At 37.9% G+C, this 27,782-nt stretch overlaps 1 protein-coding gene across 2 annotated transcripts in view; it reads left to right on the top strand.

Moving 5' to 3' along the window:
- The window catches only part of RLIM (ring finger protein, LIM domain interacting), a 35,908-nt gene extending 9,456 nt beyond the window's left edge, over positions 1 to 26,452 (top strand). For both annotated transcript variants that reach the window (XM_019809816.2, XM_002929127.4), the window contains 3 exons: positions 7,242 to 7,434; positions 8,368 to 8,451; positions 9,743 to 26,452. In XM_019809816.2, the coding sequence (XP_019665375.1) occupies positions 7,266 to 7,434; positions 8,368 to 8,451; positions 9,743 to 11,367 (1,878 nt within the window). In that variant the 5' untranslated portion in view covers positions 7,242 to 7,265 and the 3' untranslated portion in view covers positions 11,368 to 26,452. The remainder of the gene's footprint in view (positions 1 to 7,241; positions 7,435 to 8,367; positions 8,452 to 9,742) is intronic.
- The last annotated feature ends 1,330 nt before the right edge of the window (positions 26,453 to 27,782 follow it).

The following is a 27,782-nucleotide window of genomic DNA, read 5'->3' as shown; positions in this document are numbered from 1 at the left end:
ATCACAGCGTCAGTAGGGTTTTGGATAGAGGTATAGTGTTTTATCTCTACTTAACATGTAGGAAATGATAGAAATTCTAAAAGGTCAAGAATGAATCTTGAAGATTGGTGAGCATAGGAAAGAATCATCTACTCCATGTGTATTTGTAGAGTATCCAACATTTATTTTATTTTTGAAGAACATAAAGAGGATGTAGAAGTCGTGGGTTTATAGAGTGTGCGCAATATATTGAGAACACCTTGAAATTCTTCTCATATGTGCGATTTCTCTACCTTACAATTTTTTTCAAATTGCACTGTCCAGTGGGGTAGCCACTAAGCACCTGTGGCTACCTGACACTTGAAATGTCACTGATGTAACTGTGGAATTGAACTTTTAATTTTCTTTAATTTTGACTAAGTTAAACAAAAACTGATGCAGTGTGTATTTTCTCACTAAACACAACTTTGTTGTTTTGATAGGGCTACATTTTACTTTAACCGTTGAAAATTTAATATCCAACTTGAGATGTGCCGTGAACATAAAATGCCATATTTCAGACTCAGTGTATTTAAACAAAAAAGAATGTAAAACAGCTAATTTTTTATATTGATAACAAGATGAAATGATACTTCGGTTATATTTGGTAAATAAGATTAATATTATTTCAAAAATATAAAAGACCCCATAAGGCAGAGAGTGCCACTCTTGGTGGCACAAACACTGTGTGAAGAGATGGCTGAAAAAATTGCTAGCTGAGCTAGTAGTAGCTTCTTAGGAGGTAAGAGTTCATTGAACCTTAAAGGGTGAGTGAAATGGGGAGACACTTAAGACGGGGCTGAGGGAACAGGGTTGGTAGAAGTGTGAAGGTAGTAAAGTACAAGGTGTGTTGGAGGGCAGGGATGGAACAACTTATGTGGATTGGTCTTGTCAAAGTGTTAAAACAAAATTGTGTGGCTGGAATATGTAGCTTAGTAGGACCCTAGGCCTAGAATAGAAAACCAAGAGACTTCCCCACCCTTACTGACATTTTAGTCCAAATGGTCTTTTGAAGTCAGTCTGTTCAAACTCCTACCTAATAAGGAATCTCCTCTTAATATCCTGCCTGTGCTTGAATATTTCCAGAGAATGGGTTGTCTGCTTGCTTCAAGAGGCTGGTGGCATCTCCACTTTTGGACAATTTAATCGTTACACCTTTGGATTAAATGAATTATCCGCTTCCATATTTCTTAACTAGTGGCCCTAATTTGATACGGTGGTTCTGCTGTCTTTCATGCTATAACTCTAAATATTTGACATTGGTAATCATGCCCATTTTTAGTCTTGTCTTCATGCTAGACATCTCCAGGTAGTTCAGCATTTCCTTTATGGTGTTCACTGGCTTATCATCTTGGTCACTCTAGATCTAAACAACAGGTTGCAGCGGGTCTGTTAACTACTTTTATTTGAACGCCGTGGTCTCTGAAAGCAATATGGGACTCTGTTAGGTTCCTTAGCCAGGTCAGACAGGCTTTTTATTGAGCTTTTGTTAACTAAAAACCTTCATGAGTCTTCATGTGAACTGCTTTTGTCACATGAGTAGGTTTTCCCCCTACTCTGTACTCTTAATGTGGGTTATTTTAGCTTGCTAATCTTTCATAAAGCGTTCAGGATAGCACATTTACCATCGTTTCTGTTGATTTCAGCTTATCCTCACAAACCACTGAGAATTCAGAATATTATTTATCATACGCATACATCTTCATTACTAATTCCCAGCTTCGAATTGCTTAGATTTGGCTAGCATGTCTTTGACATGGTTCTTTTTTGAATGCTAAAGACAGGACTCTTTGCAGGTTAACACTGCTTTATAACCTTTGAGGGTGGTATTTGACAGCTGTGAATCTGTGTTAAACTGTATTGTCTTCCAGCTCGTGGCTACTCAAACTGTGACTCTAGGATCAGCAGCCCTTGGAGGCTTATTTAAAATTCACGTTCTCAGGCCCCATCCCAGATCTATGGAATCAATCTGCATTTTAACAAGATTTCCAGTTGATTTGTTTGTGTGCTGAAGTTAGAGAAGCGCTGATCTAGCCTCCATTTCTCTGTGACGCTCAGGATATAAAATCTCCTCACGCTGTACAGAAATCAAGCCAGACTAGTCAGCAGTGTAAGCCTCACGTGTCCCTACCAAAGAGGTTCTCAGCCCTAACTGCACAATAGAATTACCTGTGGAATTTTTTAAAAATATTGCTGTCTGGCCAACTCCAGAGAAGGTTTTCCAGGTGATTCTAACGTACAAGCCAAGGTTGAGAACAATCCCTTTGTCAACCAAATGAGGTTCATTTGGCAGTGAACCCCACTTCTGGTGAATACATTTTCTTCTACATGCTTGCAATGTATCTGATAGTCTATTGTAGAATTTCCCCCTAGGTTTATTGTCAGATTTTGTTGTGCTACAATTTATAGACTTCACTTTATTTGAAGATGCAGTTTCTAAAATCTAGTATTTTTAGCATCTCTCCTGTTCTCTGTGATTTCTCAGAGATTATCATTAGAACGTTTGCAGTTTGGGATCTTGATTCTCTCTTTGAGAAGTTTGTTTTTCCAACTGTTTCCAGTTGGAAGGTGATTCTCCTCGGTGAATAAAATAGAAACAAAACAAGTTGAGTGCCTCTACTTTTCATCTTCTGTTAAGATACCAGTTCCCCCACCCACTAAGTACAAGACCCCTCTCTTGTTTCAGATTATGTTTTTCTTTTTTTCCCTCTTTTTATTATTTTATGTTTTTCAAAGTCATTTTTAAAGTCTCCCATATTTTTGCAAGTTTCTGTTCCACGTGGGCTTTAACTTCCCTGACTGTTCTTAAGACTTTGTGCCATTCTTGAAACAGTACTTGGTGTGTGAGTTTTCTGTTATCTTTGGTTCACATCCTTCAAATGTCAGAACTTATCAGACATTTTTGTCTTCTTTGAAGATTTATGTTTTGAAAGCCTGTCAACCCTACGGAGTTGTACTTTTTTATAAATTATTTTTGGGGCACCTGAGTGGCTCAGTTGGCTAAGGTCCGACACGATTTCAGCTCAGGTCATGATCTCAGGGTAGTGAGATTGAGCCCTGCATCAGGCTCTCTGCATGGAGGCTGCTTAAGATTCTTTCTCTCCCTCTCCCCTCCACATGCTCTCTCTCTCTCTCTAAAAAAAATTATAAATTATTTTTAGAACTATTTACTGATCCTTCACAAGTGGACTTTGTCCTAACTTTCATGTTGTTAACTTTGAAAATATTAAGTGCTTAAGAACACTAGCGAATGTTACTGGTGGTTTTATTTGGTTTGAAGAATTACGGCTGAAGTTTCTTTCTCCTATGTGCTTTTCTGTATTGTTTAAGTTAGCTGCTTACTGTTCGCAGTACCAAGTTGTATTCCTTAGCTACATGTGGAAAAATTTGACTTCCTTCTGTTTTTTTTTTTTTCATTGCCTGGCCTATATAACTTTAAGCTTTTGATTTCCAATCTTCTTAAAGTTTCAAGTTATAAAAACCAGACAGGTAGAAAAGCATCTTTGTTTTTTTTTTCCTTCACTGTCTGAAAAAGGGTTTGTTTTTATTTTTCCCTTTAGTATTGAATTGTGAACATCCAGATATTTCATGTGTTGTGTGTGGGATTAAATCTTAGTACCAGTATAGATTACCTCTTCCACAAATCAAATTTTCATATTTTTGTGGACTTAACTTTTATTTTTTTTTTTTCAGTGTGAACTTAAGATCAGTCTGGGGTTGGAAGGAAAAGAACTAGAGGACGAAAGTTTTTGTTTGGAGTCTTATTTTAGATTGCTTACTACTTGTTTATCATTGGAGTGGTTAATTGAGAGTAATAGAAAAGCCAGGTAGTGATTTGTTCTTTTGCTTTGCTGATCAAAAAGCAAAATTAAGCATATTTCATAGTTATTTAGATATAAAAAGAAGCCCAAATTTCTGCAGAGTTTTTCTTGATAAAACTCAAAACGTGATAATAATAATGGATTAGTGTTTTTGTAATATAGTTGTAATAATGAAAAGAATGGCTTTCTTTTACTTCTTTTTTGGAGGGATAACGTTTTGCTTAATCGGGGCTAAACATATTCCTCATCAATATTATTTGCAGATGTTCATCTAGTGTTACTGACTTGAAATGAGATTTACCATATTTCATTTTTGATAACGTCTTTTCACACACATAGGTACAAGAAAACCTTGGAGATATTGCAGGTTCAATTCCAGACTAACATAAAAAGCAAATATTGCAGCAAAACAAGTCAAATGAATTTTTTGGTTTCCCAGTGCATATAAAAGTCATGTTTACACTATACTGTAGTCTGTTAAGTGTGCGATAGCATTATGCCTAAAAAACAACGTGTAGCTTAATTTAAAAATGCTTTATTGCTAAAAAGTGCTAACTGTCATCTGAGCTTTCAGTGAGTCGTAATCTTTGCTGGTAGAGATTCTTGCCTCGATGTTGGCCGCAGCTTCTGCGGCTTCACCTTGCACTTTATGTTGTGGAGATGACTTCTTTCCTTAAACCTCATGAACCAACCTTCAGACTTCTTGTGCAGCCTCCTTACCTCTCCCAGCCTTCATAGAATTGAAGAGAGTTGTGGTGTTGCTCTGGATGAGGCTTTGGCTTAAGGGAATGTTGGAGCTGGCTTGATTGTCTATCAGACGACTAAAACTTTCTCCATATCAGCAATAAGGCTGTTGAACTTTTCATTCCTGTATTCACTGGCGTGAATTTTAATTTCGATTTCCTTCAAAAACTTTTCCTTTGCATCCACAATTTGGCTGTTTGGCACAAAAGGCCTAGCTTTTGGCTTTTGACATGGCTTCCTCACTAAGCTTAATCATTTCTAGCTTTTGTTAAAAGTGAGAGATGTGTGACTTTTCCTTCCATTTGTGCACTTAGAGGCCATTGTAGGTTTATTAATTGGCCTAATTTCAATATTGCGCCTCAGGGAATAGGGAAGTGCAAGAAAATGGGGAGAGACGGGGGAAACAGGTGGTCAGTGGAGCAGTTGAAACACACACACTTATCCGTTAAGTTTGCCGTCCTGGATTGGTCTGGTTCATGGCACCCCAGAACAATTCTGACGTCAAAGATCACTGATCACTGTAACAAATATACTAATGATGAAAAGTTTGAAATACTGCAAGAATTACCAAAATGTGAGGCAGAAATAGGAAGTGAGTAATGCTGCTAGAAAAATAGCACCAGTAGACTTGCTCCACGCAGCGCTGTCACAAACCTTTCAGTGTATTAAAAAGCACAGTAGCTGCGAAGCGCAACAAAACACGGTATGCCTGTATTGCTGTCTAATCAGTCCACAAGCATAAATTAATGAAGCGTATTTATCCCTTAGAGAAGGCATTTATAGAATTCGTTTGGTATTTACCTTTTAGCAGATCATTACACGGCAGAGTTATCACCTTGAGTTGAAGGTCAGGTGGAAGCTCCTCAGATGGACAGTTCGATGGATTTTGAAGCCAGGAAATTGTCTTTGTACTTGCAGTGAGGTCCAAAAAATGCTTATGGAATGGTAACTTGTGGGAAAATAAATCTGCTACAAATGTGTGTGGGAGTGGAGCTCTCGTTTCTTTGATAGCGTTAAGTGCATGAAGCAGCTTGCTTGACGTTGTGATTCCAGTGTTGATGCTGAAATGGTTTTACTGCAGTGTAAGTTTCGCGTGTAAGCACTGTTCACAAGTCGTAGGGCAAGTTAGGATGTTCAGCTTCTTTTTCTGACAAAAATTCTGAGAACTGGTGATGGTTAAGTCCACAGTAATGAAGTTCGCCGTTAACACTAGTGGGTCAGCAATATGATAGATTCAGATAGTTTCTGCAGACTACCTGCTGCTGAATGACATAAGGAATACCCATGGACTTGAAACACTTGACATTTTCACAGGCTTCAGAAATGTGTCCAACTTGTCTTTTGCTGCCCTACACGTGTATTTACCACCATTTCAGTTGTCACACATCTTAGCAGATTCCGTTTCAAACTGTGCTTAGTGTTTTCTCAACCTGCTGGAAATAGCACCTGTAGCTGCTCCATGCAGACTGTTCATAGAGGCTACTTCTGTAACTTCAAACTTCTCGAGTCATCAACACTTGACTCCTTGAATAAACAACTGAATAGTATCAATTACATTTGTTGACTCATCAAGGCCCAAGAAAAACCACTCAAAATCATTTGCTGTCCCGTTTTTCAATTGATTATGACATATCCCAATAGCCTTGCATTTTTGAGCAACTGTTCTCACCACAAAGCTAATAATCTTAAACAGCTTTCTCTGGACATATTTCTTTAGCTTCTGCAATCAAGCACAGTCGAATTAACTCACCATCAATAACACAGCTTTGCTTGCTTAGCTGACAAGCCACTTGGAAACTTGCTGTGGTTGAAGCCTTGTTTTTTATTCTTATGAGGAAATATTTTGTGATGAGATTTTTTTTTCAAGTTTTCCAGTTTTTCGGACTATAGCTTTATCTGTGAATTGGGAATATGGTGATGAATGCTTGCTCTGATAGAATGAATGTGTATTTTCTTTTTAGCACAGTTAAGTAGTGCCATTGCATAATAAACTCAGTCTTTTCCATCTCGCAACAAAATAATCCATACTCTACTATGCCTTTGAGGGTGACATTCAAAGTGCACTTTTACTTCATTTGACAGGAGAACGCTCTAGTAATTTCTTAAAATGTCATGGTATGGTGATATGCATGGCACTTGAAATGCTGTCACGTTGCGTCACTGCAGTTTATAAGGCACAGATCATCACCAGTGCAAAGCGGCGAGAGGGCCACATTCGGGCTCTCACGTCTACTTGGTCTGCCGTTGGAGCACAGCAGCAGCCACAGACAATATGTAAGTGAAGGTGTATGACTGTATTCCAATAAAACTTGGTGAACACTGAGATTTGAATTTCATGTACTTCCCATACATCACAAAACATTATCTCCCTTTTGTAAAAACAGTCTTAGACGTGTAGAAATCATTCTTTGATCTCACGGAAAAAAATAAGCACCAGGGCTGATTCTGGCCCATGGGCCATAGTTTGCTAATTCCTGACCTACTTTTTTCCTAATATAACAGGGCTTTTTCAGGAGTTTTTCTTTTACAAAATGTTATTCCTATGAGGTCTTAAAATTCACATCTTGACCTGCATTCTGGATTTTCACGTGATTAAAAGTGTTCTACAGAACACATGCTAACTTTTGTTTTCAAGATTGATCTCCTTTCTCCTTTTAGATAATTTTCCACTTGTTCATCAAGATGGAAAGCTCAGATTCTAACGATAAAGGCAGTGGTGATCAGTCTGCAGCACAGCGCAGGAGTCAGATGGACCGATTGGATCGGGAAGAAGCTTTCTATCAATTTGTAAATAACCTGAGTGAAGAAGATTATAGACTTATGAGGGATAACAATTTGCTAGGCACCCCAGGTATGCGATGTATAAAGATTTATATGTGTAAATTGCTGGTCTTTTTTTTTTTTAGCTGGTTTTAAAAATCTGTGTCTTCAGCTGTTATGAAGTGTGATTTTAATACAAGGGATACAGAATGACATTTATTGCTGTACTTATCGCCTGGTTCTGTTCACTCCTATTTGGAATTATCCTATATCACATCTTTAAGTTATGATTTATATTGTGAATTTATAGCAAGATGAATTGAAAAAGTGGAACTGAACAATATTTTTGTTTTTAGTTAGTTTTATTTACTAGAGATAAATCTAAGTGGGGAAGAGCTAATGAGAATAGTAGTTCCTAGGACAGACTTCTTTTTTTTTCTTCTTCTTCTCCTTTTTTTTTTTTTGTCATCTCTGATTCCCAGATTATGTTCCAGTCGTAGTCCTCCAAAGCTGTCCTTGGGTAAAATTGTCACTTCAGAACGTTATGCTTCGTTATTCTCTTTTGCCCAGTTACGTCCCATTTGATCCTAATTAAAATTCATTTTATCTCTGGTGCTCCTCATTTCTATTTAATTCTAACCTTTGCGTTATTGTTTGAATTTTAAAAGGTAAGGTGTTAGTTAGCATGACTCCTAGGAGAGGAAGTGCATTTTGAGCCAACAGTACCAGACTTGAATCAGAATGCCTCAGTTGGTAATCTGGCCCTGCCGTTTATTAATACAGCAGTCTCTCACTTAGTCTCAGTTTCCTTGTTTTAAAATGCAAATGATAATATCTACCTCCCAGAGTTACAGTTTGAAAGAATGAGAAATCATATGCAAAAGCATTTAGTAAACTGGAAAGAAACTTGCATAAATTGTACTGTCATGCCCCCAAAGAAGTAAATTTTATCCAGGTTTCTACGCCTTGGTTTTCATCTCTGTTTTTATTTGTAATTTGGCATGCATTTCTAAACTATTTTCAGGTGAAAGTACTGAGGAAGAATTGCTGAGAAGACTACAGCAAATTAAAGAGGGCCCACCACCACAAAATTCAGATGAAAACAGAGGTATATTTTGCTTTGGGGGGTGGGTAGAGGATGAAATAGATATGGAACTCCAGGAAAGGTCAGCCAGAGATTATCCAGAAACAGCACGGATTAATTTAGTGCTAAGGATCTGTTAACAAAAAGAGAACTGGCATTTTCTTGGTATTTGGTGAGAATGTCAACGTGTTTTTTTTTCTGCTTCACCTTTGGGTTTGTAATAATTGATACATAGTGAGAAATGGCCTATTTAAATGTGCTGGGTTTTTTTTTTCTTGATTTTGCACCTCTGTTGAAATTTCCTTCCACCTACTGAATTATTTCTTCCTTATAAACATGTGCATTCTCCACCAGCAGAAAGAAATGCTGTATTCCCTAACCTGGTGGCTCTCAATGGGTTATATCCCAACCCTACCCCCACCCAGGGGACATTGACAATGTCTGGAGACATTTTTGGTTGTTGTCACAGCTGGGGGTTTGCTACTAGTATCTAGTGGGTGGAGGCCAGGGATGCTGCCAAACATCCTGACATCCTAAAATTCCTATCAGCACAGCCCCCACAAAACAAAGAATTATGTGACTCAAAATGGCAGTAGTGCCCCTGTTGAGAAACCCTGCTTTTAGTTTTAAGTAGGACTGTAGGGAATTTGACTGTCTAACATAAGAGGCTATGACAACAGTTTGGTTCTTGAGCATGCCGTTATATGTACCGTGCTAGGTTCAGACTATGCATTTTGGGTCTGGTCTCCAATTTCATGTTAATGTAAAATCTTGGTAATATGAAGAAGTATTGAAATACTTTTGAACCAGTAAACCCTGTTTATGTTTTTGCAATTTTAAAAGTCCTGTATTACCAAAGGCACTTAAGTCAAGATCCTAGAGGAAATGTTGTAGATTAATGAAAATGTGACACAAATGTGACTTGAACAAAAATACTAGCCCTGTACCCTAACTGGCATTTACCTTGTTGGATTCATTTTTTTGACAGTGGACTGAAAAAATGTCTTCCGACAGTCCACCGTGGTATCCTAGGCTCTGTATATGATGAAGTTCTGAAAATAGACTTCCTCCAGATTCCCTTGAAAAAAACTCTAAATTTCTCTAGGGTCAGCTTGCTCTTTCAAAACGAAATTGAAACATTCCTGCCTTTACTTGCAAATCTATGCAGTATAGTTCACGAAAATCTGTAAATGTGAAATCTGTTCAGAATCTTTGTTCTTTTTTTCTAACACAGTTTCAGAGCACTATTTATTACATGATTGTCCTAATTTTAGTAGTTCCTTTTTCTCCCTCTCCCCTCCCTTTTTTAAAACAGGTGGAGACTCTTCAGATGATGTGTCTAATGGTGACTCTATAATAGACTGGCTTAACTCTGTCAGACAAACTGGAAATACAACAAGAAGTGGGCAAAGAGGAAACCAATCTTGGAGAGCAGTGAGCCGGACTAATCCAAACAGTGGTGATTTCAGATTCAGTTTAGAGATCAATGTTAACCGTAATAATGGGAGCCAAAATCCAGAGAATGAAAATGAGCCATCTGCAAGGCGTTCTGGTGGAGAAAATACAGACCACAACAGCCAAAGGCAAGTGGAAAATCCACGATCTGAATCAACATCTGCAAGGCCATCCAGATCAGAACGAAATTCAACTGAAGCATTAACGGGAGAAGTCGCACCTACCAGAGGTCAGAGAAGGGCAAGAAGCAGGAGCCCAGACCATCGGAGAACCCGAGCGAGAGCTGAAAGAAGTAGGTCACCTCTGCATCCAATGAGTGAAATTCCACGAAGATCTCATCATAGTATCTCATCTCAGACTTTTGAGCATCCTTTGGTAAATGAGACCGAGGGAAGTTCTAGAACCCGGCACCACGTGACATTGAGACAGCAAATAAGTGGACCTGATCTGCTAAGTAGAGGTCTTTTTGCAGCTTCTGGAACGAGAAATGCCTCACAAGGAGCAGGTTCTTCAGACACAACCAGCAGTGGTGAATCTACAGGATCAGGACAGAGACCTCCAACCATAGTCCTTGATCTTCAAGTAAGAAGAGTTCGTCCTGGAGAATACCGGCAGAGAGATAGCATAGCTAGTAGAACTCGCTCAAGGTCTCAGACGCCAAACAATACTGTCACTTATGAAAGTGAACGAGGAGGTTTTAGGCGTACGTTTTCACGTTCCGAACGGGCAGGTGTGAGAACCTATGTCAGTACCATCAGAATTCCGATTCGTAGAATCTTAAATACTGGTTTAAGTGAGACTACATCTGTTGCGATTCAGACCATGTTGAGGCAGATAATGACAGGTTTTGGTGAGTTAAGCTACTTTATGTACAGTGATAGCGATTCTGAGCCTAGTGGCTCAGTCTCAAGCCGAAATGTGGAAAGGGCAGAGTCACGGAATGGAAGAGGGGGTTCTGGTGGTAGTAGCAGTTCTGGTTCCAGTTCGAGTTCCAGTTCGAGTTCCAGTTCGAGCTCCAGTTCTAGTTCCAGCTCCAGTCCTAGTTCCAGTTCCAGTGGTGAAAGTTCAGAGACTAGCTCAGAGGTGTTTGAAGGCAGTAATGAAGGAAGCTCATCATCAGGCTCATCAGGTGCCAGGCGAGAGGGTCGACACAGGGCCCCAGTAACATTTGATGAAAGTGGCTCTTTGCCCTTCCTTAGTCTGGCTCAGTTTTTCCTCTTAAATGAGGATGATGATGACCAACCTAGAGGACTCACCAAAGAACAGATTGACAACTTGGCAATGAGAAGTTTTGGTGAAAACGATGCATTAAAAACCTGTAGTGTTTGCATTACAGAATATACAGAAGGCAACAAACTTCGTAAGCTACCTTGTTCCCATGAGTACCATGTCCACTGCATCGATCGCTGGTTATCTGAGAATTCTACTTGTCCTATTTGTCGCAGAGCAGTCTTAGCTTCTGGTAACAGAGAAAGCGTTGTGTAATTAAGTTCTGAACTCTCAGCTATGTAGCTGGTATAGTGATGGGCAAACAGGAATCACTTGCTTTATGCCCACTTTTTGAGTGGTGCTTAAATGTAAAGTAGCAACCTGAATTGAGTCATTGCTTTCTGAGTGAATCATTGTCCTTTTTCCAATTTCTGTTCCAGAATAAAAGGAAATATTTAAAAAGCAATGTTTTAGGACATAAAAATCTTATTTCAGTACCAGTAATTGGTATCACTGATGATTTGTCATATACACTTATCAGTTTCGCCTTTGTTATCTTAAGAGATCTGCCTTAGCAATGGCTCTTTATCCGTTTCACGTTGATCTTTAACGTTTCCCACGCCATAGGAGAGAGGGTCAAAGGAAATTCCCAGTTTAGACTAAGTTACAGTACATGTTTCCTAAGTGATTGCTTAAAGCTATACCATTCCCAGTTATTAGTTGGCACAAATTCAGCTACATGCTGAATATCATTTGTTCACCTTTCAGATGAGGTGATATTGGACGTCAGTGTAAATAACACTAAGGTTAGGATCTTCTAAGTGTATAACTGTCTCCTAAGCCCATCACTGTGGCACACTGTAGAGTGAGCTTATAGTTTAATTGAGATATTTATCTTGTGGAAATATTAAAAAAAAAAAGCCTATGCTTGTGTAAGTGAAAAAATCACATTCATTTGTTTAAAAATGTAAAGCTATTTTGTAGAGGCTCAGTACTTTTCCAATGCACTGTTGTATTAATGCATTAAAAATTGTAAAGTACCATGCTTAGAAATGAAAAAAAAACTGCTTTTTGTGAGCCAACGTAGTAAAAAAAAAAAAAAACACACCAAACAAAGTACAAAGCTGCTTTTGTAAGTGTGTAGATGTCAAGAGCAGAACATATCTAGTATTTAATGTATGTGAACAGCTACTGTGACATGCAAAGGAAAGGACAGAGTGCAGAATTGAACTACATTGAAGATACCAGTGGAAACTTGGTATTTTAACTTGTATTTAGGCAGGAAATGAAAGACGGGAGGAGTAAAGAAAACTGCTCTGAAGAATTTAAAATTTTTATGAAGACAGTAATCGTACAGACGTGAACTGGTTTCATATGGTGAGGTCCTTGACACAGTATTCTGCTTGAGCTGATGAAGTAGATTAAAAGATTTGGTAGAGTTTTGGTTAAAAACAAACAAAAACAAACCACTACCACCTAGCTTAAGTTACACGGATGTTTTCACAAGTCTGCTCCTCAGAAAAGGAAAAAAAGAAGGTGGAGGAAAGACTATAAACCACTTTTAGCATAAGAATTGAAGTTGGTACAGATGTGTGTACTAATAGGAAGGTCTCAAATTTGCATTGTGTTCGAGATTTGTCGTTTAAGGTACCAGTGCACACTTGTTAATATTTCCTTACTATCTAACACAGACCTGACCTCTCACATTTAAAGGCCAATTGAGGAATTAAGGGATGTTTATCCTTTGTTGAAAGTGAATCTTGTTGGGTCTTTTGAGATTAGAATTTTAATTGTGCTGCCCATGTGTGAAGATGAGGCTGCTGACTCACAGTCTATGGGACGTGCATTTTTTGGTGTTTACTTAGTAATGAGATTAGGTTTGTGAAGAACCCCAGTACTCTTGCTGAATTTCTCTTCTGAGGCCAGTTGGGGTTAGGATTAGTCTGACTGTGGAGGACTTGTTTGCTTATCTGGGAGAAGCTAGCGGGCCCAGAGAGGAATTGAACACATCCTTGGTTTTTAAAGTGAAAACTACCCGTGCATAGTCAGATACTCTACAAAATAAACAGGTCTGCTTCAGGAATTATCTGGCTACCTTAACTGTTACCAGCTTAGCTGTAAAGGTTATTTCAAAGCTCATTCTTTCCTATTTTCCTCTGGCTTTCACTCCTACCTAAGTATCAAGGAAATTAACTTGTAAATATGGTAGTTGTTTACTAAGGATATGTACTGCTCTTGCAAGGAAATAATGTCCAAACAAAGCTTCACTTATTTTTTTTAATATAAGCAGATTTCACTGTTTATGGCGCTTATGTAATACATTTTATCTTTTTAAAAAATTGTCCATGTAAAAGTCAGGATTCCTTTATATTTGTGAGCCTCCTTGTCTCCTTTCCTAAGGTTGTAATCTGCGATTTTCAGATCTGCGGGGTAGTCCTGATTGGCTAAAAACCAATTTTCCGCTTGGTATAAAACGTCCCATTGTAAGGGTGTTCATTTTAAATAGTTTAAAAACAACTGCAGCACATTCTAAGCATAAAAGGAAGTTATGGACAACAGGTACCTCCCTAACCTCCCAAGATGTAGTACTCATTTGTGAAGTATTAAAGTAAGAGGTAACTCATGCAGAATGCTGGTTATGAATGTAGATATTGAAGCTATTCATAAACACTGGAAATAGAATTTTAAGTTTTTAGCCTTCAGTAGGATGCACATATTGGACATGTGCATGTGGACACCTTTTTCAATAGCACTCATTGATTTCCATTGGATTGTGTAGAATGGTTACAAATATTTTAGTGGAATTTGCTACTTAATTTTTTTTTTGCAAGGTCCATGACTATACTTATTAGTGTTGTGGACATTGAAGACAAGGTCATTCGTAGGTGTCAGATGTACAATGGAGAGCAAGAGTCTTTTTTCCCACCAGCATCCAAAACACCTATTCTCTTGAGGGAGCATTTTCTTGCAAAAGACTTTACATTTCATTTTGTATCTTTGCACTTTTTCTTTATTACAGAAAGGTTCTGTCTTGAAGGCCTAGTTTGAACTTCATGCAGTTATAGGAACAAGAAAAAACAATGTTGGGAAATTACATTGTTCAAAGCATAGGGAAAAATACTAAAAACTGAGTTTCCTTGAGTATTTCAGATATTTTTAAAAATTCACTTACTGGTATGAAGCATTTGAGGTGTTATGTTGTTTAACTCCAAGCAGCTGACAAGGTTGAGATTTATTAATACTAAAAATAAAATTGAGCAAGTTAGGTTTCAAGTGTGCAGACTTTATCCATAACAACACTAGAAGATGAGCCATGTTGTTAATTCGGAATATTTGCTCTAAAAAAGAACACGTTAGTTATACCTCAGTGGTGTTAATGGTTAATGGAGGTGGTGATTGAAAGAAGTGTTCACATTAGTGTTGGGAGTGTAGGAAATTATCATTTGTACAGTTAACAAAATTTAGTACCAGGATTTTATATGTGTGGTGTGTGTGTGTCTGTGTGTGTGCATGCACACACACAGACACACACATAATCTCTAAAAACATGATCGTTGACTTTATCCAAACTTTAAGATTAGGAAACTGCTTAGCTATAAGTGTTACCTCAAGTAATTTTTTTCCCCCTTGGGAAAACATGTCTTTTCTGTGCCAAGTGTTCTCTCCTAGTGTCAGTGTCTCAGATTGTATTTATGAAGGGTTTTCACTTAATATGCTTTTTTTTTTATTTAACCACCTGCTTCCCAAATGTCCACGACTTGAAATGGGTCAAGCGTCAGTCATGACTTTCAGTCAGTTCCTAAAATACCCATGTGATAGGGAGGTGAATGCCTCTTAAAAGGCCATTTTTACAGCTTGCTAGAATACAGTGGCACCTTGTGGTGGTTGTTGATACTTTTCTTTGAAAAATGGAGGATAGTCCCCTCCACCCCCTTTTATTCTCCTTTGTTCTTTCGTGAACACAAAATATTGGTGATCTGCCTTGAGTTTTTAAGTTTTACCTTACTGGCTTCCCTATCAAATGTATTAACAATATTAAGTACATAGAAGCCACGTTTGCAGGGCACTTTTATTCTTAAAAGACTGTGCTGATTGCTACTTTCTAAAGTATTCTGTACATTAGTGATGCAAGAGATTGATAAGGCACATATGAAAGTGTCAGGCATTTTTTTCCCTTAAGTATAGTATAATTTTTCAGTATGTTTAATATTCAGTAACAGTGTTGTAATTCATGGAGTTAACTAGTAAATTATATGCTTTTGCAAAACATTTGAAAATGTAAATCAACAAAAATAATATGCCTCATTTGGAAAGTTAAAAGTGCAAGGTCCGAGGAACAAGTATTTCACTTTTTTTGAAATTGGATTTTTAGTAAGCAACTAAGAAACAGCTATGAGTTAAGTACTCGCCCTTTAAAAGTTTTAACATTTCGAAATTTAGTTCTTAACTGGAACATTTCTAAAATACTATAATATTCCCAAAAGGTGAGTGATCTCACTTGATTTAATAACTCCACTTTGTATTTAAACTACAACACATAATAGAGCTGTTATTGAAGTGTTGGAACTCTCAAGGGGAAACAGCAGTTTGTATCAGTTTTATGATTATTTTCATGTCTCTATAGGTGTTTTCATTCAAATTTGAAGGAAATGAATGTTCTCCAACACTCTCAAATACAATTACAGTGAGATACTTGGTTTTGATTAGGATTTGTTTATTAAAGACCCACAAGCTGCTTTATAGTCACCTGGATTGAATGGTAACCTTAAATACATGCAACAAAAGTGAACCCCACCATACCACTGTGCCTCATTATTTCAGGGTTCCTCTCAGTTCCTCATCTTGCAGATTTATTCCAGTACCAAGGTATGGTTGAACCAGCTGCCCAGCCTTAACTCTATTTAGTGCCCCTCTGCTAACATTTCTTTTAACTGATTGATTTGTATGTGTTTTAACTGTCCGATGTTTGGATTTTACCTCTTGTTAGCTCCATTTGTCCCTGGTGCTGCTTTTAAAGATATAGGGCCATGTGATCAGGTAACAAGTTGAGTAGGTACGCAGTTGGCCTGGTTATGTATCTGTGCCTGTTTTATCTTCTCCCAGGAAGAGCTGCTTTGGTATAGATGTTTACTTGGATTCATATATAAAGAACTGGGCAGCAATCTTAGAAAGCTTTCTGAAGCCAAAAGAACCTGAAGGGATTTGGAGGGGGGATAGTAACAAAAGCTGCCTTTATGTCTTTGAACATGAAGCACATAAATGTATGTTCTGTAAAGACTAAAGTGATTGTTATACCAGGGCTTCCTGACCTCTGGGAGAGACTTTCAAAAAAGCAGAAAGGAGCACAAAGTGAAATGAATTTGGCCGGCTTGCTTTATCTGGTTTTTCATTTTCTTTCAATTTAAATCTGAACATAACACCCTTCTCCAATATCTATCCAGAAGACTCCTGGTTGGGAAGCCCTGTATTAAATTTTGAGAATGTACCCAGTTTCCTTTTTTTTTTGTACAGTGCTTTATACCTGCTAAAAATTAACTTGTTTAATGCAGAACAAGACCTTGAAAGGTCAGTCATATTAAAGCTGGTTTGATTATTAATAGTTATCTTTTAGGAAGAAGCTTTTTCCCTATGTAAGATGTCATACTGCAGATTTAAAATATAGACTATCAATAAAATGCATGAAGTGATCATTTGTGCTTGATCATCTCTCGGGTTTTTCTTTAAAAGGGAATCTGATCTGATAAAGGTTCTGTTGCCTCCAACCGATGTCAGATAGACTTGATTTTTAGAATCAAGTGGAATTCTAGTGCAACCTTGATTTTGATTTCCTCACAGCTGTGAGTTTGAGCAGACCCTGGTTTATGGGATATAACCTCCATTTTATGTGGTGTAGTTTAATGGCTTAGTCTTCGAGTGGTAAAATAAAAGATTAAGGTATATTCCAATACAAGAATCCTAGAAAGACTTCTGTAAATGACATTTTAAGTAGGTGCATCTTTGCTGTTACTTGTATTCTTACCATCGCCCTGCCTACTCTCTTGCTTGACCTTTATAAATACAAAAACTTGTCCAGGTGTGCACGTGTGCTCATGTAGCTTTTGTTTTCCATCCCTGTCTCCAACCTTTTACACGTGTTGCTTAAGCCATTAAGATGTCCTTGTTTCTTAAGTAGGTTGTAACATTCTGATACCTGGGTGAGACTTCCCCCTGGTACTGGTATTCGTTTAGCTGATGGTGAATTTTATTAGTTTCATTTCCTCTGGTGCCCACTGAGCCTTATTACTGGCATAGAAACTCAGTTCCTTGGGATTACTTTGGTGTGGTCAGCTCTTTGCCTTATGACCGTCCCAGGGATTATAAGTGTTGTTCATGATTCTGTTCTTTGAATCTCAAGACCACCACTGAAAAGTTGACATTCTTGACAAAGTAAGCCAGTGCACAAGCATCTTGAGAGACATTCGGTGGAAGGGATCATCTGGTTACTCAGAGTGGAGTGGCGTATAAACTATACTTACAATGATCATTTTTAAAAAGTAGGAAATCTGGGGCCCAGTTTCTTTGAGGTCTTGGAATTCAGGCAAGATTTAAAAGTAAGATATTCCAAATGGATTACTAATAGATATATTAAAAAGAGCTAAATTTTTCTGATTGCTGTTAGACATTATATCTGGCACTCTGTAAATTATTTAGCCTCACAGTGACTCTGAGTTGTGTTATTACCACCCTGTTTTACAGGTGATGAGGATGAGATACAGGCATTTGGTAATTTTCCCAGGGTCTCATAGTCAGTGGCCAGGTATTCCCAGTCATCTCTGATTCCAGAGCTTATTTTCATTGTACTTTTCGCCCTGCTCCTATATGGCTCCTAATTGATTTTTAAGTATTTATCCGAAGCCCTAGACTAGCTTGCTTATAAAGTATGATTTCTTAGAATAAACCTGTGTTTTAGCTAGTTTGCCAAGGAAACCTCTAAGGGCAAATCTGAAGAGTAAAGGTTATATATTGTAAATTCAGTAAATCACTGTGGCCATTACCAAATATCTATATCTATATATATATCTAATCTATATCTATATATATATATATCAAGGTGTTTCATTTCCAAGGTTTTAGGAGGAGGATGGAATACATTTTGGGAATCTTTAATGTTAAAGGTCATCTCAACCCCTTATTAGATGTGCTCTTGACCCATTTTTACTCAATTGGAAATATGAAATGACTGGAAAAGATGGCAGCTTTTTCAAAGTATGCCAGCTAGCTCATTGGCATCCAAGTAAACACCCTTCAAAGTTGCCTTGGGCAACCATGGGCATTCTAAGAATGTCATCATTGCTCAGAAGATACTTGGAGCTTATTTAAAATTACTTTCAGAAGCCATTTTTTAAACTGAGAGAAGCAGCCCTATTCAGTTTTTTCACATTATTTGCCATATTGAGACCAATCTTGACTATTTCCAAGAATTATCTTTTTCTCAATGGATGGAGATTTGCCACCTTTAAGCATATTCAGAAGAATCTACTATGTGCTCTAAAAGCAATCACAGGCATTTCAAATAATAGGTGCAGTAAGTAGTATTTAGAATAAGTAAATGGCTGCTGAGGTGAGTACTTTGAAATGATTATTACTCCTCCTCCAACACATAAAGCACAGGAGAAAGATCTAATCGCTACTCACAAGGAACAGGCATTTCAGTGGGGAGACGTGTAAATAGTTAATAAAGTAATACAAAAACCTTAAAAGACATGCTATAAATATTCCATCCCCATTCAAATGATATTTGAGAGGAGCAGTGAAGAGTAATGGGGTGAAAATGGGCTCATCTGAATTTCAAGTTTCGTCAGCTAATAGGTAATGTGTGTTGTGCTCCCATTAAATTCTAAGCACTGTGCTGGTCTGAGATTTGGTTTTCGCAGGATGGGGACCTGAAGCCTCTGAAATACTGCTGAGTTTATCAATGGACAGTGTTGGTGACTGTGATGTACCTCCTTTTTAAGTAAATTCACACTTGTCCCCTGTCTGCACCAAGTATTCTAGATAGCACTGTTCAGTAGGAGGATAACACAAGTGATAAGTAATTTTAACTTTTCTAGCAGTCACAATACAAAAGGTAAAAAGATACAGGTGAAATTAATAATTTTATTTAACTCATTAAGGTCAAAATATTTTAACATGTTGAATTCATATAAAAAATAATTGAGATTTACATTTTTTTCCAAATCGAGTCTTCAAAATCTGGTGTATTACACTTAGAGTATGTCTCATTTTGAATAAGGCACATTTCTAAACGCTCAATAGAAACAAGTGGCTAGCAGCTTCCATATTGGACAGTGTAGTTCTAGAATATGGGAGAGAGTGGTTACAGTAAGTAGGATGCAACTAGTGATGGATTTTAAAAGATCACCTGTAGATATGCATATCTTATCTGCTCACCTACACCACCCTAAAACTAAATGGGCACCATTTTTTAAATTGTGTATCAAAACTGTAGCTTAAGAGTGTCTTGAGGCGCCTGGGTGGCTCAGTCGGTTAAGCATCCGACTCTTGGTTTCAGCTTAGGTTATGATCTCATGAGTTGTGACGTGGAGCCCCTGCATTGGGCTCCACACTCAGTGGGGAGTCTGCCTGAAGATTCTCCCTCTGCCCTTCCCCCCACTTGCTTGCATGCATGCTCTTTTTTTTTTTTGAGAGTGTCTATCCAAGCTTACAAAACTACCATCATTCTCCCCTTTTTGAGGTTAATGTACTCCCTACCAAAGCTTGAAATCTAACCAGTAAGCATTGGCGAAAGACCTTAGCCAGTTGAGGGCCCAATGATTAAAAATTCAGGAAGTCCATCACAACTTCAGCATTATGTAGCAGCCAATAAGTAGCAGTTGTCACATTTATTTATTGCAGGAACAAGCACCTGAAGTTTTATGTGGATTCTCTTAGTTCAGTTATGTGAAAACAATACAAATAATTTCCAAGCAGTTGCCCTATCATCTGAAATCACGGCGTTTGAATATTGGCATTTGTTAGAAACAGCTAACCTGGATTTATGTTTCTACTTTAGTTAGAAAGTAAGTGATATATTATGTTTAAATGACTTCGAGTGGAAGGGGGAAAGCTGACATGAGAACAGAGACTACCAAATCAGACTTCAGCCCAAGTGAAAGCAAGTATTTCCTAACACCAAGTCTTTTCTGATGCCATTGCTGAAAGTTTGTTTTGCTTTGTTCGACAACATGGAGTGAAATATTAACTCCTGTGAAAGAAGAGCCTTCAGGGTTGAGGTTTGGGGGAAAGCTGACTGATTTGCATTGGCTTTACTTGTATTTTCTGTGTGAATATAGTGTAACATTTTCTGTGGCCTTTTTATTTAGGAATCTAAAAATCCATTTGGTAGTAGAAGATGGATACTGGTTTCTGTCGTGTGTGACTCAAATCTGTCTCCAGCATGTGAATCTGACTGCTTGCTTGGATGAGGCCAGAGGAGCACATCACCTAGCCTTTTTTCAGTATTTTGGGCGTAGCCCTTCTAGACTAAAGGTGAAAATTCAGGAAGAGTTATTCTGTTTTGTCTCGGCTCTGCCCTTTCCTGGATAAGGGAAGGAATGGAACAGTGTCCGAAACTCTGTTAGCACAAAGGTACAGGATTGTTTCTAAGAAGGAGACCGACTCAGCAACTAAGCCCAGATTCTTCCGTATTGTTTTAATGAAAAGGAAACTCCCCAAATAATTAATGCTGTTTTCTCCAGCATCTGAGTTAATCCCTTTTCTCTATATTTTGGGACCAGTAGCATCTACATTTTTAAACAGGAAAATCATTCAGTCTAATTTGCTAAATAAAAATACATTCCAAACTTCATTTTAGTGTAGATATTATCTAACAGCACTTGTACAGACGTGGGCACTGACTGGACCCTTTCTCTGTTACTATTTAAAAGTCAGGTCAAAATCACCTGGGGGGAAAAAAGCTGGAAAAGCCCTCATTCTTTCTTTCCATCCTACCCCAATGTGTTTCCTTCAGTCCACACTACTGGTATATTTGGTTTTGAGTGCCTTACAAGTTACCTGTCCAGAATATATTAACTAGGCCTGGCTTAGACCTTATTTCTTGTTTAAAATGACAGCTTATAGACCTGAGCCTAGAAACTTGAGTGGGCTATATTCTTGACCTTTGACATTTTTGTGGGTGACAATATCTACCCATAACTGTTCCAAAGAGGTACTGTGGGACCCACTCAAAAGCATATTGTGATTTCCAGCATCCACCCTCCAATCACCAACACTGTATACACACATTGGTTCTACTGAAAGGTTAATGTGAATTGCCAGCATGGCCCTGAAAGGGAAGAGGAGCTGGAGAGAGGGTTATGGATTGATTAATAGATCAATAGATGTGTTGTACCTGTTCATCAGCAACAGGCTAGACCTTTTCACTTTTGTCCTCTTATTTGATACTCATTACAGCTGGTGGGCAATCAGATATTTGCACTTTATAACTGAAATAGAATCAGAGGCTAAGTGACATCCTGTGGGTCCCACTGCTAGTATTAAACATCCAAAATAAATTTTTTATAATAATTTTTTATTATGTTAGTCGCCATCCAGTGCATCCCTAGTTTTTGATGTAATGTTCCATGATTCATTACTTGCGTATAACACCCAGTGCACCATGCAATACGTGCCCTCCTTAATACCTATCACCGGCCTATCCCACATACAAAATAAATTTATTGGAATCTACAACCCAACATTCCAGGCGTAGGGGATATTGTGGTGAATAAGGTCCTTGCATTCATGGAGCTTACATTCTAGTAGGGAGAGGCAGATGATACCTTTGTAAATACAAATTAAAACTGGTTAAATGCTGGGGAGAAAATAAAATGGTCTGATGTGTTTGTGACTCAGATGGAGTAGGGTGGTTGAAGAAGATCTTTATGAGGAGGTGACACAAGCTGAGACTTGAATGAATAGGAAGCAGAACACAGCCCCAGGAAATGAGCTCAGGTCATTATTTAGAGGGAGGAAAAGGAGCAATGTTGAAGAGGGGGGAGAAGAAATGAGTCAGGGGCCAGTCTGTGAGGGCTTTATAGTCTAGGGAAGGAATATTCTGAGATGAGAAGCTGTTGGAGTCTCAATCATGGAAGTGAAGTGTTCTGACTTAAATATCTACTAAGTGGCAGAATCAGCTACAAAACAGATCTGACTCTAGGGCTGCTGCCTGTTCCATGACACCACAGAAGACTCTCCCTTCCCTGCCCCTTTCCTTCCACAAGTGGAAGTGCAAGGAAGCTAGGTCCACAGTACCCAGTGGAGATGGCTCTGCAGTGCTCTAAGCTTTTGACTTCTCTTTCTAGGTTTCCTTGTTTTCCTAAGAAACTTGGTTTGTGAGATTCATATAAACACCAAGGCAGCTCTTCATGTTATTTCATTGTAATCCAATTTGAATGATTTTTCTCCCATCACTGAGAAATCCTCCGTTAATGGGGACCCAGTGCAACAAATAAAATGGAACTAGCTTCTCACTGATAACTGGGCCAGCATTGCTGTTTTTCTTGGCTAATAACTGTAGGGGGCGGGGTTGACCATATAATGAATGAAATGGACAACTGTTCTTAATTTTTTAAAGAGCTGGTTACTAAAATTCTTTTCATTGGATGCCTCTTGGTGACTTCTTGTCAGTGATTTTGCTGATGGGTAGACTAAATTCAACAAACTCAGATGAATCTAGTAAGCTTAACATACATTTGTCGATTAGCTAATATGCCCTGGCATTTTATGAGTGACAGTCACCCAGTTCAGTTGCCTGCATCGATGCAGGTCTATATGCAAACCATCCTGAGAAAGAATTGGTGATTGAAAAAATGGAAATTCCAGATTGAATGCTCCTCTTCAGCTTGCTATGGTGGCAAATATTGCTCCCCTAGTTCAGTAGGTAGGTCCGTGTTGCAGTCCTACCTCATCCCTCTGCCATGCCACCACCAGCTGTTGGGATGGATCTGATGGTCATTTCATAGCCACATACCCTCTGGATCCCCAGTCCTGAGATTTTCAGGGCTGCAGGTGAGTGCACATGGAGCAGACTCATTTGCAGACCCTCTCAGGCTAAGCAACAGGTTTTGGGAAGAAGCCCTAGTTCAGCGGGTATGGAAAGTAAGTTACTGTGTTACTAAGTTATTAGGACAAAGGCCTCTGCAAATAGCATATTTGATATGGATCCTACTCCTGTGTAAGACACTTGCCTGGGAAAGTTAACTCTTGGCTTTCCCCCGCTGCATCTTCCCTCTACCTTTGCTCCTTCAAAAGAATCTATTCATCTGGAAATCCACCTGAATTATTAGAATTGTGTCTTGATAAGGACACATGGCCCCAGGAACTTTGTTTAAGAGGCAATACAAGTTCCAGGACTTTACCAATAATGAGTAACAATGATTCTATTGAACAAATGTCCCATTAGAGAGGTTTTTGGAGACCTAAAGATGCAGTGAAAAGAACTAGGTTAAGAGCACGTCAGACTTAGATTCATAATGCCTCTTTCAAGCGGTGTGGTTTTAAATGACACTTCTCGGAGTCATAATTTTCCTTTTTGCAAAGCAAGGAAAATGATGCCTACTTTATTGAGAAGCTTATAAATCTCATAGGTAAATTCTCTGGCACTTTAAGAGACATTCTATTTAAGATATTCGTAAGATAGGAAAGCAATACTGCCCAGTGTGGAAGAGGTGGCTGAACCAGCCTCCAATGGCTGTGAAGTCTGTATATCTGATTTTGAGACATTTAAAGAACACTGAGCATGTAATCTGGGAAACCAGCTTCAATAAATATGAATGCATCTGAACAGTGTTCTTTGGATATCCAAGAAAGCCTACTAGGTGTGTGTGAAGGAGATGGGGGGGAGGGCGACAGACACAGTTTTTCTAGAACAAGATGGGATCTGTCCATCGTGAGACAGTAAAAAAAAAAAAAAGCCAATGTAAAAGATTTCTGCTTTACCAGGTAAACTAGGATTACACATAATAGCCTGTGAAACAACAAATCAAATCAATGGCTGAAGATTTGTTGCTATGGCAACCTTATTTTTTCCCCTTTTGCTTAGCATATAGCCACTGTTTAGAGACAACAACCACAGCTAGATAGGCAAGTAATTAGATATACCAGGTGCAAAAAACAAAAACAAAAACAACCAAATGCACAAAAAAATTGGTTAAATAGGATAAATGCCAAAAGAAGCATCTTAAAATGGTTCTTTTAAAACTTGCATGTGGCTCAACAAAGATTCCACACATGCTGAGTGATGCTTAAAAAAAATATCTTTGATAGAGTTGGAAAACTTCAAGAAGGAAAAGAAATGTGGAAAGTGTGGACCTTAGGCCCAGGGAAAGCTTTTGTCAGAAACCAGTGACTCCCAGAATCTTACCTAGGATTTTTTCTGTTTCCCTTTCTCTTATAATTTGGGGTCCTCTTCTCTAGGAACAGCAGCCTTCAGGTATTCCTTAGCAACATTTTAGACACTTTATCCAGCAGCCTTCTGTTTGTAATCCAATCCCCAGTTCTGAGTTGAACTGAGATTTTCCTTTGTTCTTCCGAAAGGGGTGAACAGCCTGCAAAAAGACCACTGAGACAATTCATCTAGAGGGAATCCCTCCTTGCATTAATTACCCCATCCACCACACAAAGCCCTGATGCTTTCCTCAACATGCTCAGGACAGTTCAAGGCTTCCACCTGAGATAATTGCTCAGAGAAAAAAAAAACTATTGGACCCTTCATTCTTCTTTAGTTAACACTGATTTTATCCACCCCTATGGTATTGTTCCTTTATGGAAGAATTCTTTATCTTCCTATTATAGAAGAAATTTCCCCATGGTTCTAACTATTCTCCATACCCCAACAACTCAAAAATCTATATCTCTAGGCCTGACCTCTCCCTGCAACTTTAGTTCCCCAGTTTTTTGCTGGACATCTCAACCTATTTTACTCCTTCCCCTATTTCAGTAGGTGGCACCATGTAGTGATGCCAGTGGACTTGAACTGCTAGGCCTAGCTAATGAATGGGCCATTTCTCAACAGAAAAGATCATGAGGTAGGCAAGAAGCTTCTAAGAAATCTTGAGCATGATTGAGCCAGATCCTAATGGTTAGTGTAAAGAGTTAGGAGTAAAGATTAGAAAGTCTACCTTGACAGTGTATGGCTGCNCAAAAAAAAAAAAAAAAAAAAAAAAAAGGCTAAGCCATCTAGAGGGGAAATGCCAGTAGGCAGGAAGACTCTTAAGGGAAATCTGACCAGCAAGAACTAGAAGAACTTTGGTATAAGTGAATGTGATGGAAGTGTGGACAAGTTGATGCTGGAAAATACACTGGTGAAAATTAATGAGTTTTGAGAGGTTAGGTTTCAGAACGGTAATAAAAGTTGCAAAGTCTCAGTGCTGCACTGACAGTTGTGAAACATTGGGCCAGTTACCTGTCCTTTTGACATCTCAGTTTCCTTATTTGTAAAATAAGGGATTTGGACTATTTTTCCCCAGCTAATTAAATTTTCAACCTTTATTTTGAAATTATAAATGGACAGGAAATTGGAAAGATAATAGAGATACTATATGTCCTTCACCCAGTTTCCCCCATTGACTACATCTTAGGTAACTATAGTACAGTATCAAAACAAAGAAATTTGATTGGTACAATGTGCATGTGTAGTTCTATGCCATTTTATCACTTGTAGATTCATATAACCACCACAACTATAAAGATAGAGAATTATTCCATCACCTCAAAGATCTCCCTCATGCTACCAATTTATATTCACAACTGCTCCCCCCACACCACCACCACCTCTAATGCCTGGCAATCACTAATCTCTTCTTCATCTCTATAATTTTGTCATGCAGAGAATCTTATATAAATGGAATCACACAGTATGGGACCTTTTAAAATTGGCTTTTTGTCATTCAGCATAATACCCTTAAGATCCATCCAGGTTGTTGCATGTATCAGTAGTTTGTTCCTTTTTACTGCTGAGCAGTATTTCATTGTCTGAATGTACCACAGTTTAACCATTCATCTATATTTTAGGACATTTTGGTTGCTTTCAGATTTGGGTTATTACAAATAATGCTGTGAACAATTGTGTAGAGATTTTGTGTGCACATATTTTCATTTCTCAGGGATAAATGCCCAGGAGTGTAATTGTTGGGTCTCATGGTAAATGTATGATGAGCTCTTAAGGAAACTGCTAACTTATTTTCTAGAGTGGCTGTAACATGCTACATTCCCATAGCAATGTATGAGAGATTTATTTTCTTCACATCCTTCCAGCTTTTGACATTGTCACCATTTATTATTTTAGCTGTTCTGTTAAATATATAAAGATATCTCATTGTGATCATAGTTTGCATTTCCCTAATGCAAGTAATGTTGAACATCTTCTCATGTGATTATTTGCCATACATATATCCTCTTTGGTGAAATGTTTCTTCATATATTTTGCCTGTTTTCTAATTGGATTGTTTGGGGTTTTTTTCTGTTGAGTTGAATTTATATATTCTGGTTGTCAGTCCTGTTAGATATGTGGTTTGTAAATATTTTCTCCCAGTGTGTAGCTTGTCATTTCATCCTATTAACAGAGTCTTTTGCAGAGCAAAAGTTTTAAGTTTTGATGACATCCAATTTATCGTTTGAGTTTTCCCCCTATGGACTGTGCTTTTGGTGTCATGTCTAAGAAACTCCTCTCTAAGCCCTGACTCCTAAAGATTTTCTCCTATGTTCTCTTCTAAAAGTGTTACAGTTTTACATTTTACATTTAAGTCTATGATCCATTTTCAGTTTTTTTCTTTTTTGCTTATAAATATCCAATCACTCCAACACTGTTTGTTAAAAAGATTATAATTTCTCCTTTAAATTGCTTTTGTACCTTTGTAAAAAAAAATCAGTTGATGATACTTGCGTGGAACTATGTCAGGGGTCTCCATTCTGTTCCATTGTTCTATACACCTCTCTACCAGTACCGTAGTCTTGATTACTATAGCTATACAATAAGTCTTCAAACCAGACAGAGTGATTCCTCTCACTTTATTCTTCTTGTTAAAAAGTGTTTCAATTATTCTAATTCTTTTACCTTTCCATATAATTTTTAGAATACTCTTGTCCATATTTACAAAAAAATCTTGTTAGGATTTTGATAGGAATTGAATTAAAACTCTGTATCAGTTTGGGGAAAATAGACATCATTACCATGTTAAGTCTTCCAGTCCAGGAACACAGCATGTCTTTCCACTTAGATCTTTCTTGGTTTCTTGCACGAGCACTTTGACATGTTTAGCATACGGATCTATACATGATTTTTTAGGTGTATACCTAAGTATTTCATTTTCTTTGTAATGATTGTAAATGTTACTGTGTTTTCAACTTCAGTTTCTTCATGTTCATTGATAGTATACAGAAGTGTGTTTGATTTTTGTGTGTTGATCTTGCATAATACAATGTTGCTAAACTCACTTATTAGTTTTATAAAGTTTTTGTAGATAAAGTTTTTGTAGATTCCTTGGGATTTTCTATGTAGATGATTCTGGCATCTGTGAATAGAGACAGTTTTATTTCTTCCTTTCCAATCTGTATACATTTTCTTTTCTTTAGCTTATTGCAGTAGCTACAATTTCTGTTGGAATTTTAAATAAGAGTGGTGAGAATGGGCATCTTTGCCTTGTTCCTGATCT

This window comes from Ailuropoda melanoleuca, chromosome X (genome assembly GCF_002007445.2).
Source record: "Ailuropoda melanoleuca isolate Jingjing chromosome X, ASM200744v2, whole genome shotgun sequence".
Classification (NCBI taxonomy): domain Eukaryota; kingdom Metazoa; phylum Chordata; class Mammalia; order Carnivora; family Ursidae; genus Ailuropoda; species Ailuropoda melanoleuca.
The sequence above is the reverse complement of the archived record's forward strand: the minus strand, read 5'-3'. Positions and strand labels throughout refer to the sequence as shown.